This window comes from Meleagris gallopavo, chromosome 7 (genome assembly GCF_905368555.1).
Source record: "Meleagris gallopavo chromosome 7, MGAL_WU_HG_1.1, whole genome shotgun sequence".
Lineage (NCBI taxonomy): Eukaryota > Metazoa > Chordata > Aves > Galliformes > Phasianidae > Meleagris > Meleagris gallopavo.
The window spans coordinates 25,927,781-25,944,553 of record NC_139410.1 but is presented as its reverse complement, the minus strand read 5'-3'; the positions used below and the strand labels follow the sequence as shown (position 1 = coordinate 25,944,553).

Genomic DNA, 16,773 nt, shown 5'->3' with positions numbered 1-16,773 from the left:
GGAGTTACAAGGACAACAAGGGAGAGGAAGGCATTTCTCGTATTAGAGGAGACCAGGAGAAGTGAGGTCCATTCAGCACCTTGTTAACTTTGTACTGATGAAACTGCTTTCTAGAAGTGCAGTACAGCATGGGAGCAGAAGAAACAGGACAGAAGCTTTCTAGGAAGAGACCCAGGGGATATAGGAAGGAATTTCTTAAGTTTGTGCACAATCTTAGAGCAGGCAGTCCCTGCCAGAGTATTCATACTGCCTCATACTCCACCCTAAGAAGTCTGGTAACAATTCCCTTTTCTATATTTTAAGGACAGTTTGTGGTTTGAGGGCATAGCCAATGCCCTTATCTTCATGTCTTGAGTCATGTGGACTTGCTGTAAGAAAAAATGAGATGCTGCAGCGGGACTGGAAGGTGGGTGTAAATACAGCTTCCTCTGCACTCCCAGAACTTTCCTGAGAAAGACAGCCTGATCTTTTATTTTGTTCCTCTTGCTCAGTGGAGAACAAGAAGAGTGTGCTTCCTCAGGTCTTTAGATGCCTGTCTTACCAGTGCAGTAAGGTGTTTGACCGGTGTGTCTTGATAGACTCCATGTAACAGCTGTCCTGCAGTAACCAAAATATCCATGCAAATCTAGTTTTGATGCCCCTGGGCTGAGCTATCTGTGCAGTGCTGCCATACCCAGAATCAAAAGTAATAGAGGACAGCAATAAGTGGTCCAGAGGAAGTACCTAGGTGTTTGTATAATATATCCTGAAAACTACTTGTTTATATTTAGATGCACTGTTTGCCCAGATTAGTCTGATTATAGTGCAGAACGTTGCAATCACATGAAGATTTTTTTTTCATTTATAGCTTTAATGTACTGAGAAGTCATTAAGTCTGACCTTCAAACCAAGTCACTTCTCTTTGGTTTGGGGAATTTTGCCATCCCCCATTCATAGTTGTTGGATTTCTAAGACTACAGAAGTTAGATTTCTTGAGTGACTTGACTGCTCTGCATTAACCCCTTCAAAATATCAATGTTTTCTTTTAATTTTTTATACATTATACTTTTTTTTTTTCTTTTAAAGAAATAAGGATGATGAAGCTTTACAGATTTGAAAGAAAAAACAGAAATTGACAATGCTTATACAAATATGTTATCAGGATTGCACTTCCTCTTTTAGAAAATAATTTTAATACCTCTCAATTAAATCATATATTTAAGCAGCAGGGTGTTTTTGCAGAAGCCAATTACCACTCACTAATGAACCCTCATAGTTTGCTAAATTATTTTAAATGAATGAGAGTACATTTAGCTTTCTAACGATAGTACATTTAACTTCTGAAACAACTTTGATCAAGTCCACTTTTCTTCAGACTGCCTGCTGTGCTAAACTCTTTATTCCCAAGCCCCACTCAGTTAATCTGAAAAACTGTTAATCAGAAACATAAAATTAGTTTTCCTCTTAGAAACACAAAGTCTACTGGAAAGTACTTAGCAAATTCATCTCTGTTCTTCTCCTCCTCTCAGTGCTGAAATCTGGCCGAGTCTTCATATTTGGTAACAGTTCAGGTAAAGATGACTTGAGAACTTTGTTTTTTTTAATTGGAAGATCTCTGTTTCACACTGTGTTACCTTTCCAAAGAACACCTACATGTTTCGCCAATTATTTGAGTTATCACAGTTACAAAACTAGGGTAGAACTTGGTTCAGCTTTTCAGTTCCTGGTTGGATATTATACATGCCTTGCATAAAGTCAAAACATTAGGCAAATTGTTCCTGCTTCCTTTGTAATGTGAAGCCATGTCATTTGTTGAGTGTGATGGAAAGAACTAATTTAACAGTATTCCTCTTCTCTTTTGGATCAGAGTACAGCTGAGAGAATGAAGACTCCAGCTGGGTTTTTTTTTCTTTTCAAAAGGAACGTGCATTTCTGTCCTCTCCTGCTAACCTACGTCCCCCAAGAATTTCATCTGTAGTACTCAGGGTTTGCCAAGGACATTTGCTCCCTTTGCTACATATTTTATTTATACACATTTTGCTTATACACATCAGTGTCCAAAGTCAATACCCTTATATATGCTATTAAATCTCAGCTTTTGCCTAGGAATCGGTTGCTATCAACTCCACTTAATACTGAAGTACAGGAATCCAACTTGTGAGGTCTTTGTGAAGCTATTGACAACAGTAGCAAAGGAAAAGATTATTATTATCATTTAAGATTACAAATGTTTCCGCTGATATCTCTTTCAAGAGATAGCTATCTTCAGATCTTCTCTTTAATCTTTTACCACTCCTACAGTATATAGTTCTTTCAGAAATCTGTGTTGATTGTCAGTAGAGTTGTCCAAATTATCAAAATATCTATTTGATGTAGTATACGGTATTTACTTTTTATTGTGTGCCTTTTCAGTCCCAGGTATTTAGATATTCATGACAAATATTATGGGGAAAGAACTATGTTTAACTGTCTGTAGTTCTCACCAAGGAATACATAAAACTGAATCAAGACACTTAAAGATTCTTTCTACAAAATTGGCAAGAATCCCCATTTGTCTTTTCCAAAACAGTAATGTTTATTTATCTAATGCTTTAAATTTTCTAAAATGTTTTGAATTCCAATCCTGATTATATGAGCAGTGTGTGTATTGAATGCGATTATTTTATGTATATCAGGAAAAGACAGACACTCATTTAACCGTGACTGTAGTACTACTTGAAGATAGGAATGACTGCCATTCTGAGGTGGACTGCTTGTGTTCATTCATTATTTCTAACTTTTATAGGGAAATACGTTTACAGCTGAGTCAAATGTTGTGACATGACAAAAACCTCCAGCTAACATTCAGTGTAGGAGAGACTATTTAGTAAAGTTGCATTATGGGTTTCTTTTCTGTTTGGTGCTGATACAAACTGTCCCACTGTATACTCACTGTGGTTAAAACCACATCTTCCAAAAGCACAGTATGTCTGTGGAAATCACATTGGAAGGAAGCCACACAGAATGAGCAGTTGGTTTCAGTGACTCCCTGTTTCTCCCAGTAAAATTTCTGCTTTTACAGAGCACATCCCAACTACTGACAGAAGTTATAGGATCAACACAAAATTTTGCAGTAAAATAGCTCTACAAAATTCTCCAAAGCAAACTGTTTCCGTGGATTTGTGTCCACATGTAGAAGGGGCAGACATGCAGCGATAAACTTTGCCTAATCAGGAACGATTTCATTTTTACAAGTTGGAAAAGCTGAAAGATACATAAGGCCAGACAGCTCCCACACCGTGAACCCCACCTGTGTACAGCATTATGATTGCATCACCTGAGGATAGAAGAGGTTGTACAAATCCCCATGGGAGCATTCAGATCTGGACTAAGCCTCACTTTTAGTCTTTCAGAGACATCACTGTGAAAAAACATGCCAGATTTGCCCTCTTCCCATGCCTGGCCCCAGCTCTCTGTGGCCACACCAGCACATGCACTTGGGCCTGCTCATAGGCCTTTAGCTGTCTCTGGAAACACTTCCACCAAGTATGCTAACCTATCACTTGGAGACCTGCAAAGGCTCTTTCTGCAGGTGCTGACGACCTTATGGCACAGCCTGTGGTCCCTTGTGACCTCCTTATGTCTTGGTTGTTAGAGGTGCTGGACTGTGAGACTGAGGGCCAGGGGTTGGAGACATCTCTGTCACATCTGCTCTTTTCTCAAATGCCTGCAGGGATGGTGACTCCACCACAAGCCTGGGCAGCCCATTCCAAGGCCATTCTGTTATCTGCCATTCACAGTTCTGTTAGACACAATCCTGAATAACTTTCCCTAGTGCCCCTTGTTCCCAGTGGGTCTTCTCCTGCTGGAAAAGACTGCTGGGTTGCCCATGTAGGACTTATACGCAAAGGGCAGAAATAGCACCAGGTGGCAATGTAAATTTACTTGTTCTGTATTTGTTTAACCCATTGCACATGCCAGACCATAATTTGGCCCCTAAATAGAGTGAGCAAATTGGTTTGTTTTATGCAAGTCATGGGAAACCGGGTGTATTTAATCAGGATGTTAAATATTAGACATTATATGGGTACAAATTCTGGGTGAGTTAACTTTAATAGAGGTTAAAATAATGAATAGATTTTTTTTTATGATCCAGATTTGTAGTCCACTGCTTCAGCTCTATGGAGCTGCAACATTATTTTTATTTTTAAACAGGTTTTCCTTCTCAATATGTCCCTAAAGGAAAGTTGTTCTAAAAGTGCTGAGTTTATTCAAGGTTGCTCGCATTTCAGCCTGACAGTTTCAATGGGGCATATAAATCTCTGAACAACAAAGGACTAAATTGAAATCTCAAATTAACATACTTCTTGGATTGGCACAATGTTCTTTTTCTAAAATTGCATAGATGAAAAGAAATTTTAAAACACTTCAGAAATACCTGCTGCTTTTTGTTGCACTGCAATTTCTTGCTTTAAATTAAATGCATAGGAACCTGGCTTGCTACCTCTGACAATGCTCTACATTTCTTGGAAAGAATTCTGGACATAAAGATTGTTACTCATAAAATTTATGTTCTCTAAACTTTGGACATTATTCATAAGTTTGTTTTTTATCGTAAGCCCAATTGTAAACCATTTGACTGCAGTGCTTTACTGCCCAGATAGAAGTGGAAATTGTAAGCATATGCCTATTCTGTTATTTATTTATTTTACATGTTGAGTGCCAGTACACTGCTTTAAATTGAAATATAGTGTAGGAGTATTCTTCCAGAATTTGCACTAGAAATGTTACATAGACGTTTTTGCAAATGCAATACGTGAAAAAATCAACTATAAAAGATTAAGTATTAGTTCTTAATGATTCCCATGCTGTGGGAGATAATAGGTAACACATCATGTATCATAAATCATTTATCTACAGCTGTGGTTGTGATTGGTTGTATTTTTTTTTTTCCCTTACATAGGTGAAGATGTCAAACCATTTACTCCTGAAAAAGCCAGGGAAATTGTGATGTCACTGCAGCAACCTGCAGTCTTCTGTAACATGGTTGGTGACTGGCCAGCCCTGCACTGGGATGTGAAACACCTTTCTGCAATGCTGGATGGAAAGACAATACAGTTTAGGATAGGACTGAAGACAATGGATTTAGGTGAGACTTGTGAAACGTTTTCTTTTTTTCAAATTCTCTGCCTCTCTGTTATCACTGTTCACTCTCTAATGAATTATTTTTCATCATAGTTTTTGATTTTTAGTAAGTTTGGCCAACACTGGAACTCTCCTTTCTTGTGAGTTTATTTGTAGTAGGAAATCTGGTGGATAACACTAATACAAGAATCAACAGTCTCAATTTCTTTTCCTTGCTGTGTAGAATATGTGTTTGGTCTTGTTCTTTTATGTGATTTAGATGTTCAGACAGACTGAATTTCTATATACACAAACTTTGTGCATTAAAAAATTAGATGAATAAACAGCCTATCTTTTCTTTCACCCATAAAATGTAGATATAATACCTTCCTACTAAAGGCTTGATAAGACTGATAGCTTTTGGTGCTTTTAAGATCCTGTGATGAAAAATGTTATAGAAGTACAAATAAAGTCATCTGATGCCAGTATAACAACTTCCGCTCTAAACATTCATAGAATCATAGAATCACAAGGTTCAGATTCACTCAGAGATATATAAGCATGCCAGAGCAGAAAGGCCAGTTTTACAGTTGATTTTAAATGCTACAACTACTATCTTTGTAGCTATACAATACTAGTCATGATGTATCCATGGACAGAAGGTGTTTCAGACCAGGCTGGGAAGATACAAGAACCCCAAATGGCAATCAGATAGCCACTTCAGAGTTTATTCAGTGCTTATTTTAGACTCTTTATATCCTTAGCCCTCCCAACCACAGGCCAAAATACAATTTGTCTCCTGCTTTCTCCCTTTCCCATGAAATATCTTCTCTCTCTTTGATCTCTTTGGTCTTTTTTCCCTAGGCCAATCTCCCCCAGTTTCTAAAAAACATTCAGTGTAAGTCAAGTTTTTTCTACACTCCTTCTAGCTATTATCTATTACTCTTCTAACCTTCTTCAGTTGGACCACCGCTTTCCTGGAGCATAGGGACTGCATAGAGACTCCAGAAGAGACTCTGCCAGTTCCTATGGAAGTGGTTGGATTACATCATATTATATTACAACACTGTGAAATTTGCTTTCTTCACATTATGATGGTAATAATATTTCATGTTCAATTTTTGCAAGAGAAGTGATGAAACAGAAAGAAGTGTTAGAGGAGAAATGCTTAGCATTTTAGGATTTCAAAGCATATTACCAGCTTGGATTAATGATCCCTGTATCATCCCCTGGGGAAGCAAGTGTTATTTATCCACATTCTATAGACATGAGAGCTGAGTTGTAGAATTAATATGTTGGTACAAGTCTACATCAGTGTGACTGTATTTCAGAGAGGTATCAACCAGTTCTTGCACAAAACATTAGAGGCACTCACCAGTTTCCAGTAGCAAAGGAGGTAAATGTCGCATACATGTGACATTTTTCCTTGACACCTTGTTAATGTACCTGAGTTCCAATATGCAGAACAAGCACAGGTAAAAGGATAGTTTAGGTCCTAGTCTGCATTTATTAGTAGGCATTTTTGAGTGACAGATGAGTGTTCCAACAAGGAAAGCTTCTGATGAGATTTGTGGAGTTGTGGGTAAGTGACAGACTGTTGGTACCAACTTAGTGGCTAAAACTCATCCCTTAAGAATAACATAGCCACTAAGGATATGGCTTACACTTGGAGTTGTATCTTGAAACTGCATCTATCTGTATTTTACGTTTTCCTAAAGGCATCGATTCCTAGTCAGCAATTTGTCTCCAGAAACCTCCATTATTTGCTAATGTGAGCTAGAAGTGTCCCCAGGAAGATGGGTAAGGCTGTCAGGAATTATACTGTAACTGAATGCAACTTGTGTTGCTATAAAATATTTGCGTTGTAAGGTTATATTAGTGAAACCGTTAGCCAAACCATCTCAGAGTCTGAAATAATGTAATGCATTTCATGTCATTTGGAAAATACTTGATCTCACTCTTGTGTAACACTTTTTCAATGAGGACCTGCCTTTCTTATATTTGCTTGCTCCAACTTTTGCAGATGAAACAGAGGCAGTGATGTGGTTAGATAAAGTGATGGCAGAATACAACTCAGATTACATTGAATATTACACTGAATATACTCTGAATATTCCTTCTATGTTAACACTAAATTAACTGACTTTAGACTAGAATAGACTTAAGATTAGTTGGCACCACGCCTGGCACTCAATTGGAAACATGCAGAAGCAAACTGTTTTCTTCTATGTTAATGCATTTTCGTGTCACTAAAATGACTGCTTCAGAGTTTCTGAGATTATTAGGTTCATCTGGAAAATTCTAAATAATTTGAAACTTCTTCCTATGACAATTTCTCATCTTTCTTTGGTAACACATCTGTAACTCGTTGGGGGAATCCTGAGTTGAAGGTTCCTCAAAATAACAAAGTGAGAACTGAAAACACTGCAATTCAGTGAGAACTGCTTGGATTCTGTATTTGAGTTTCTTGCTGATTTGGAACTTCGTCAGGCACACAGATGAAGAAGGTGTATTTGGCAGATGAAACATGGAAAACATGGGAGCTAGCAGTATGTGTGAATTGTTTGCTTGAATTATTTATACGCACCTAAGTGTAGGTGTTTGATAGTATTCTGTCTGATTACACAAGTTAAACAGAATGTGTCTGTTAGAGGAAAAAATGCAATCAGAGGATTAAAAATTGACAGAGATAAGATACCTCCAAAGAGAATGCCAGCATTCATTTCAAGAGCAATAAAGGTGTAATTAATCAAGAAATCTGTACCTATTTAATTCCAGCCAGACTAAAATATTTATTTTTCTGAGTCAGGCTAACCGGGTGAGCAGCAGCTATTGAAGTTGAGTTTCTGGCAGAGAAAATGCAGCAGTATAGCTCATCTATCTGATGGCCACTCGGAAAATACCAACATCTACAAAGGAAGAAGAAAAGCTTCCTCAAAATGGGCTTTTTTTTCTACAGACTTCTAATTTTGACCATTTATCTGGTTGCATATTGAAGCGAATAAACAAAGCATTTACTATGAAGAAGCTGGAGAGAGCAAGAGGCTGTTGTGCTGATCAGCTGTGAGTCACGAGATCTGTGGAAGAATTTTTTTCTTAGAGATGCTGCTGTGGAGCTGATGCTATCAGACACACAGTTGGATAGGAAAGGTCTGCAACGTAGACAACCTGCACAAGGAGATTCACCACCAAGGACAAGGTTTGATACAGGGAAAGCAGCTACAGACTCCATTGCTGAATAGAAAGCTGTGAGGATAGTACAGACATTGTAGGCTGAATAAATACCATGTGAAGCTGGGGTTAGATGTGGATGGTCAGTCTTTTGGTTTACGAGTGTGCTTTTTCATAATGTTAAATTGTTACTCTTGGCTTGGAGTGTTCACTTAAATAATTTTAATTCTGCAGCAGCTGTGAATAGATATTTGGTTTTCTTTTAAGCTTAAAGAAACAGAGAAGAAACATTCCATTTTCATTTTTGCTAGAGCTTTTGGATATTTTCTAAGGCTATTATCTTTTCTCATACATTTTCCTTGATGTCCTCTGCAAACAGTTTCTCTGAGTAGAAAACAACTTGACATCTGTCAGGACTAGACCTTAACTCGGGAGGAGCTGCTGTTGTGTTCAAAGCACTCCGTTCCTTCCCTCCCTCCCTCATGCCTGCAGAGTAGTCATAGAATCACAGGATGGTTTGTGTTGGAAAGAACCATAAAAACCACCTCATTCCAACCCCCACTTGTTCCAGTGCCTTACCACCCTCAGAGTGAAGAATTTCTTTATATCTAATCTACATCTACCCTCTTTCACTTTCAAGCCTCGTCCTCTCCCTCTCCGGCTTTCCTGTAGGCCTATTTTAGGTACTGAAAGGCCACAATGCATTCTCCCCAGAGCCCCTGCTCCCTCAGCATGTCTTCATAGGAGAGGTGCTCTAACACTCTGATCATCCTTGTGGCACTCCTGTGCCACTCCTCTGGACCTGCTCCTACAGCTCTGTATTCTTCTCATGCTGGGAGCCTCAGGCCTGAACACAGTCCTCCTGATGGGATCTTTCAAAGGCAGACTAGAGGGGGAATATTTATTTTTCCATAAGCACCCACACCTCAGTATTGAACTAGCAATAAATTAAACGAAAAACATTGCCTTGAAAAGACTGTATCCTGGAAGATAGTATTGCCATTCACAGTTGGTTTTTTTAAATAAAGCTCAGAATGAAATACATTGGAAGCTAGAAAGAACATATTTCTTGCTTTTAAAATACTTGGTTATCTAGGAAAATAGGCAGTGTCTTGAGCACTCTTTGTTCTCATCAAAATAATACAGATATTGAGCCACCTTCAATAGTACTTGTATCTTTTATCTAATTTTTCCATCAGAACATCTTTTAGTAAAATGATGTGCATTGCATTAATGACTCCATATCAGGAGACAGCATTGATCTGCAACATGGAGACAGAATCAGATACAGGGTTTTTTGGTTATTGCAGGCAATTTGTGTGTCTTGCATGCAGTTCCTAGGTTAGGGAGCCCTTATACTGCAGAGACCCGGGTGACATATTGCTGAACAGTGGGGCTTATCTGGTATTTTTTAGTTAATGAATTTGATAGCAAGGGGAAGGAAAACTGCTACCTAGGCTACTACAATGGAAAATGACAAAATGATGGTGATAAAGGTTTGCAAAAGCTGTTTTCCCACCCAAAAGGAATAAGAACAAATGTATGAGACTGTATGGGAATGGCTGCGATAACAAAATGAGAGCAGTAAAGAACTAAGAGCTGCTGCTGCAGCATGACAGTGAAAGGATCCCATTTTTGAACAGCTCTATGCAAGTTACACAAGGTTAAACTGCAGCTCTGTCATTGTCATTCACACAGACTGCAGTAATTTTTATCCTCCATAGTGGTTACAGTACAGTAATTTTGTAGTTTTTTAAAATGTTGGATAAGTCTCTTTGAAGCTGGCACAATTAGCAGCTGTGGGAAATGAAGATCTCAGATAACCAGAAGGAAAGCCTGCTGTGATGGAGGTTACCTTGTAGGTCTTCCAAGTCACCTGACCATGAGCTGGAAGGCTGTATCAGGCAGCGTGACCAAAGCACAATGGGAGCAAAATACTGCCAGTAATGCTGTTCTTTTGTCTGGCAAGGAACGCCACATGACCATTTCTTCTGTTCCAAATGAAAAATAGATACACACAGCATTTTAAACGGATCACTGACATGCATGTGGCTCTATACTTTGCTTCCTATGCATTGATGTGCTGATTTAGTCATGCTTTAAGTGGGAAAGGTAAAAATGAAAAGTCCAGCTACAAAAACCCATGGAGACAAAAGAAGTGGTACAGTACGCACTGCGATCTGCACTTATGTATGCATTTGCAGCTCACATTTAAAAAGAGAGACCATGCAAAGCACCGAGTCTAAGATGCTTAGGAGTTGTGGATGTGTTATCGAGTTCCTGTGCTTAATGGTGCCTTGCACGTGAGCAGCAGTAACTGTTGGTGTGCTTTTACCTCACAGCAAGTTCAAGATAACAGTTTAAGTGAACTTCTCTGGTTGAAAATGAAAAACCAGTAATCTCAGAACTAATTATAAGTTAGGTGATGAGAACCATTTTATTGACCAGAGTCAAGCTATCTATTCCTGCTTTGTATTTCATGTTACATTTACCCAGGGCCAACAGAGAAACTACTTATTATTTTGACTGGTTTTGTGTTCATTGCAATGTTTAGTTTTTCTTTTGTCATTCTAGTTCCCCAGTTTGAAACCAGCTGTAGCTACGTGAAGGCTACTCTTGAACAGTTTTTGGCCTGGAGTAGTGGACAGCCTTCTTGTCTCTCTGGACCATTCAGTTGTTTCAAGCATTCCAAATATTGGGCTTACGCTGACTACAAATACATTGCTAGGATATTTGAAGACAAAGAGGAAGTTTTCCAGGTAAAGCATTCATATTAGCTCCTACTACCTTTATCACTGCAAGTTATCTAGCATAGCTTCTGAAACCTCTACTGCACTTCCCTCTGACTACTTATATTTAAATAGTAAAGCTATTGGCTTTCAGGCTAGTACCACGAGGCTGCCAGCCAAAATTCTGTGTCTCCCTGTAAGCTCGAGACCAATACCAGATCTAAACCAGCTGTCGGATTGGCACCACTCCTCATTTAGCCCTCCACAGTTCTGTGACTGGAGGGAGGACTTCCGGAGCAGGCTCAGAGAGCGCTGAGTCACGTGCATGGGTGATGGCTTGATGGTTGGACTAGATGATCTGAGTTGTCTCTTCCAACCTTTATGATTCTATGATAACCTATACTTGTTTCCAAATGCAGGTATTAGGACACCTAGCTGGTATATTTTCTTTCACTTTTTCAGTGGCTGCTATTTCAACGTATTGGCTCATCTACATTCTCTCTACTACTGCTTACAAGAGGGCAAAATTAGGGATAGCTATACAAATGGTGTATTTTATCAAAAGATATGAAGAAAATAGTAATTGAAGCCTTATTCATTTCTACACTTACAGTCATGAAGATGGAATCTTAATTTTCAGCAAATATTGTATCATTGGGATGGTGGGGTGTGCAAATTGATAAGCTCTTTCAATTAATTATTTCCTCAGAAAGCATTTCCCATGCTTCTCATATGTATTTTATTCTTTTATACCAGCAAAATGGGTACTTCTCAGTGCTCAATCTTTTTTTCACAGTCTCATTTCCCTTCATTATGTGGTTGGACCACAATGTTTGGGAGAGCACCTTGGCTTTTTCCTATCCTTCCTGAATCATACTGAACACATAACTGATACCAGATCTTATTCTCCAAGATTATTTTGAAGCTTCAGGGATATTTCAGGATTCTTCAAATTTGAGTCTCAAATTTGTCTGTGGTTCTTCCTTGGCCTTCACTTTCTGCCTGGATAGACAGCATTTTGCTGTGTTTTATGGCACAAAGCTCTGAGGATACCTGCAGCTTAGAAGACCTGGACAGCCTGCTGCTTCATTTGGTCAATAAATCCACACTGGAAGGAAGCAACTCCTTCCGATTTCCTTCTTCCCCTTCAAGTACAAAATCACGTCTCCAAGAATTGCATTTCTGTGCAGGTATCACACCACCGCCTCATCACCTGACCTATAGCAAGCAACAGATTGTACTGTTATTTTAGAATAGACAGACGTAATGGTTATGCCATGCATTTTTTTAAAAGCTGAATCTGGAAAGGAAAAAAAAAAAATCAATGGTGTTATGCAAGCAAATATGGTGTGTGTCATCTGCCAATTTCACAGGCATGGGAGTGAAATACATCAGTCAGTTCCAGACTCATGGATTTTGAAACACCACTACACAATTTGTACCAGCCAAAAGAAGTCTTTGTAGAAATTCTCTTCCACTCTTGTGTGAATTTGATGATAACCCCTTTCTTCATTTTAGATTTTATTTAGATTTACGTAAGGTGACTTGAAGGGGAAAAGAAGGCCAAATGTGCTGTTATTTATAGTGATTAATAGGGCCATTTAGAAGTTGTGTGAAATTTAGATTGCACTGTTTATCATTTACAGTTGTGTGGGCTAAGGTAATGATTCCATTATTCTAATCTATGAGCAGTATCTAGCATCTTACATTTTTTGTTCAGTTGATATTTCATTACAGAGTTTGAGATATAAATCAGAAGAGAGATATATGCATGAAGCTTAAATAGAAATGAGACCTTTTAAAGTGACATACGGGTACAGATTAACTTCATTATAAGCAGCAAATGAAATAAATATAATTCACGAGTAATGTGCCATCTGTTACGGTTGGAACACCTTTTAGCACATTTCTTCTGGCTGTGGCTTTTTATTGTAGAAAAGGAGCCCACTGTGACAACATTTCAGAAATCCTACCAGTCCTTTTCAGCTCGTTGGTTAAGAACTATTTTACCCATAACGGCTTCAACTGTTTACTACAGCTGAGGCATTTTCAGAAAGTTCTTTTAAGTCAAATATTGATTACGTGTGCTTTCTTTCCACTTAAATTGTAACAAAATACAAAAACTATTTAGGTGTGAGATTAAAGTGTAGAGACAGTATTACGCTTAACTTTATCACTGAAATACTTGTATTGGATTTTAAATTTTATGGCTGCCGAAATCTATAGGAGCAACTTTTTCTGTTTGATTTTTTGCTGCTTTTGACAAATGTTTATGTTAGACTTCTGCATTTTTTTTTTCAAACAATATCTTTAAAATCAATAGCTCTGAAATTCAAGATCTTGAGCAACACCTAATTTTTGGGAAGGCTATCACTCGTTTTCCTATTACAGAGTCACAGTGAAGTTATCATTATAGTCATGTCTAGCTGTAGATTTCCTCTTCCCTAGATCTTAATGAGGGATGGTCATCCACCTGTCTGCAATCACCTGGCCTACATACTTAAATTAGGAGGCTGGACTCCTATTTTCTGTTTAGAGACAGTAGGAAAAGAGAAGCTTCTCCAAGCAGTGATAGAGAGTGCTTTGACAAGAGCAAGAACCAAGCTTGAAGCGGGTTCCTAAAGTTAGGTGGGATGAATGATCCTGAATGTGCTTTTCTGAAACAGAACAAATATCACTACCTTCCTTTTCAAGATGGAAAACCTAAAGCTCAGAGATGAAGCTATTTGCCTGAGACAAGGAAGCCAGGAAGTGAATCTCCTTTACATTGACCATCTCCACTGGTCAAAGAAGAATACATCCATTAAATGCTAAAGAACTTATAAAAACCAACTTGCCACTGGGGCACTAATAGGATAAAGTCTGGATGGATGGTTAACATACAGAATAGGAAAAAAAATCGTGTTTGAAAAGAAGGTAAAGAAACCATGTGTGGCCACAGAGTAGGTAGGCAGTCCTGTAGAACAGACAGGTAACTCGAGTTGTGAAAGGCCAGGATGAGAAATGGAGACAAAGATTTGGGAGGCTGCACAGGGAAAAAAAAAAAAGAAAAAACAAAAATCAGTGGACGTACTCCTGGAGAGGAGGATTTTGGAGGAAGGGACACAGGCTCTGCATGTAGAACCCCTACTGAGGGGTAACAACTGAAGTAGTCAGAGGGGAACTGAGAGGTGGAGGGAGAGCACAGGAGACTGAGAGAACTGAGCAGAGGATGTGAATCTGTGTAAAGCTTACATAAATATCCTTTTCATTGCTGCAGGATGTAAGGTGGTCTGACTTTGGTTTTCCTGGAAGAAGTGGACAAGAGAGCACGCTGTGGATTGGCTCGGAAGGAGCAAACACTCCCTGCCACTTGGACTCATACGGCTGCAATTTAGTGCTGCAGATACAAGGAAGGTAATAAATAGATGCACATAGAGCAAATACCAGAAGTAAAGAAAGATTGTGCTACGAAGTTAGCTTTTTACTCGAGTATTAACTTTAGAACCTGATCATTTTAGTTTTCTGAGCTCTGAGTAACTGAAAAGCATCAGAACTGTTCTGTGGAAGTGGTAGAATTTAGGGCTTTGGAGTTTGACTGGGGCGTGAAGGTAAGATATATTTTCTTCAGTTAGATGAAATTCCATCCCAGTCTGTATGTTACCCAATACTGAACATTTTAATCTTCCTAGTAGTTACGAATTCAAGAAGCTGAAATCAGGAGATAAAGAGTTAAAAAGCCCAGAAGCAAAATGGAAATAAACTGCTTTAGACTTTACAACATTTCTCTGTGCAAGAGCTTCTAACAGGCTGCTACACTTAATTTGAAGGGGGAACATCAGGATGGGAGCAGCCAGCGGTGAGCAAAGTTAAAAGGGACATTTAAGGCTCCAAACTCATTATGGGGACATGTGGCTTTGTTTCTGTTTCTTTCTGCCTGTTTGCCCACTGTCTTTTTTATTCAGTGTTTTTTCTGCTGTCCTTGCAGATTGTCCTCTTCTTTTTTTTTTTCAATCTATTATTACTGGAGTAATTCTATAGTAACAAAGTTGCATGCATTTTTTAGGTGTGATTTAGTTTACAGTGGAAGGAAAAAACTGCCAGTGGGAATTTAATGTGATTAATTGCCCTGACATGTTTTATAAAACAATTAAGTCACAGCTGCCGTGGATTAAGGTGCAGGACCAGCAGGCAGGCATCCTGCCTTCTTTTCTGGGCGCTGGCACTGACTGGCATTAAGGCCTGAGGCAAATGAATGTGTCATCATCTTATCTGTAAGCAGGGTAATTCTCTTCAGCTCTCAAACCAACTTTCACTCATGTCTGTAAAGAACCTTCAGGTTCTTGGTTGAATGTGCAGCAGAGACACTCTGAAAGCCCCTCAGCACTGCTGCACTTATTGCTGCAGCCAGTCTCCAGGACTTCTTGTGGCATCAGTAAGCGTTATGGGTTTAACTCCAGACACTGAGATGTACATAGGAGCCAGAATTCTCATTGAAAACATCGAGATTTACATGCCAAAATATATCCTCAGGATCAACATAAATACTGGTTGAACTATAGCAATCTAGACTCAGTACCTGCCCTGCCCCTTTGATCTCTACCTTCAGGTGGTGAACTCCAGCCAGAGTTCTAGCATCACACTACAGTTTCGCCTTTCTTGTCAGGATGCTCCCACCCCCTCCTTGTTCCTTTCAGGGACAGGAGAATTCTGCAGCCTTTGCATGGCCTGAAAAGACAAAGTTGTTTTCTTCTTCATAGCAAAGCCTATAAATAGATGGCAAACTTCGACAAGCGTGTGAATCCCGCACTTCTCCAAAGCAGAAAGAATCACTTTTGAGACTCACAAACAAGACAGGATTTGTAATAGAAAATAAGCTTATGCTGAACTTAAATAGATTTGCCTTTGCAGGAAAGCCAGGGACCACTCCTTAGCCCTTTGTTGCTATCTTGAATTTCCTCCTTGCATCCCTTGGGCTTTTTAATTTGTTGCTTCACAATATTGCTTTTTCATGAGCCTGCAGGATTAACCCATGAGCCTCCCAATCACCTCTCTGCCCCTTTGAAGGATCTAGCAGGACTCAGGTTTCAGATGAATTAGTGTGTGTTTGCACCCAGAAAACCAAGAAATGTCAGCAGCTCATGGCACTCCATTTGTGCCGATCTCTGCAGTTCTGGCTACCGTGCTGTTCCCCTCTCCTCGTGCCATTGGGCTGCCTTTCTCCCATTTTCAGATGTATGACTTAACACTGACAGCAAAGGGCAGTATGCAAAGAGCAGAAATGAGCACCATGGAAAGAGACAAAAAGAAAAGATCTAGCCAGTGTCTGAAACAGAGGAGAGCTGCACACATTGTCCAGATGTGCTGCAAAGTCTCTTCCTTTTCCATTGCTTAGTGCAAGCATCACTGTTGCACTGTCTGGCACTTTTAAACACAGTAACTTTTCCCTTTGTGTGTTCCTTTCTGGTTATATCAACCAACTGAGGTACAGCCACCTAAAATTCCTTTCGCTAAATAACACAGAGCTGCTAAGACATTTATTTTATAGTACTCATAAAACTGGCACCACCAGTTCTGGCATATCTTTTTTTCCTCTCTGTGATCTGGTCTATGTAAAAGACATGGAGATGTCATTTTGGCTCCTGGAGACAAGGAGATCTGTCTCTGCTCTACTTGGCTCTGCACTGCAGTGTGTTGACCAGCTTCTTTGGGTTCACAGAAAACCAACTGGAAGACAAGTGCCAGTGTGAGCAGAATGACCCTGTCCTGCTTGACCTGGTCATCTGATGGTAGGGAGGTCTTAAACCCCTAC

General features: G+C 39.2%; 1 protein-coding gene across 4 annotated transcripts in view; it reads left to right on the top strand.

Annotated features, from left to right (window-relative positions):
- Positions 1-16,773, top strand: part of HSPBAP1 (HSPB1 associated protein 1) — a 32,907-nt gene that overhangs the window by 5,738 nt on the left and 10,396 nt on the right. For 3 of the 4 annotated variants that reach the window (XM_085228322.1, XM_085228324.1, XM_085228321.1), the window contains 3 exons: positions 4,922-5,107; positions 10,828-11,012; positions 14,242-14,378. In XM_085228322.1, coding sequence (XP_085084448.1) covers positions 4,969-5,107; positions 10,828-11,012; positions 14,242-14,378 — 461 coding nt within the window. In that variant the 5' untranslated portion in view covers positions 4,922-4,968. Of the gene's footprint in view, positions 1-303; positions 407-4,921; positions 5,108-10,827; positions 11,013-14,241; positions 14,379-16,773 lie in introns of all 4 variants that reach the window. The other variant, XM_085228323.1, reaches the window with a different exon arrangement.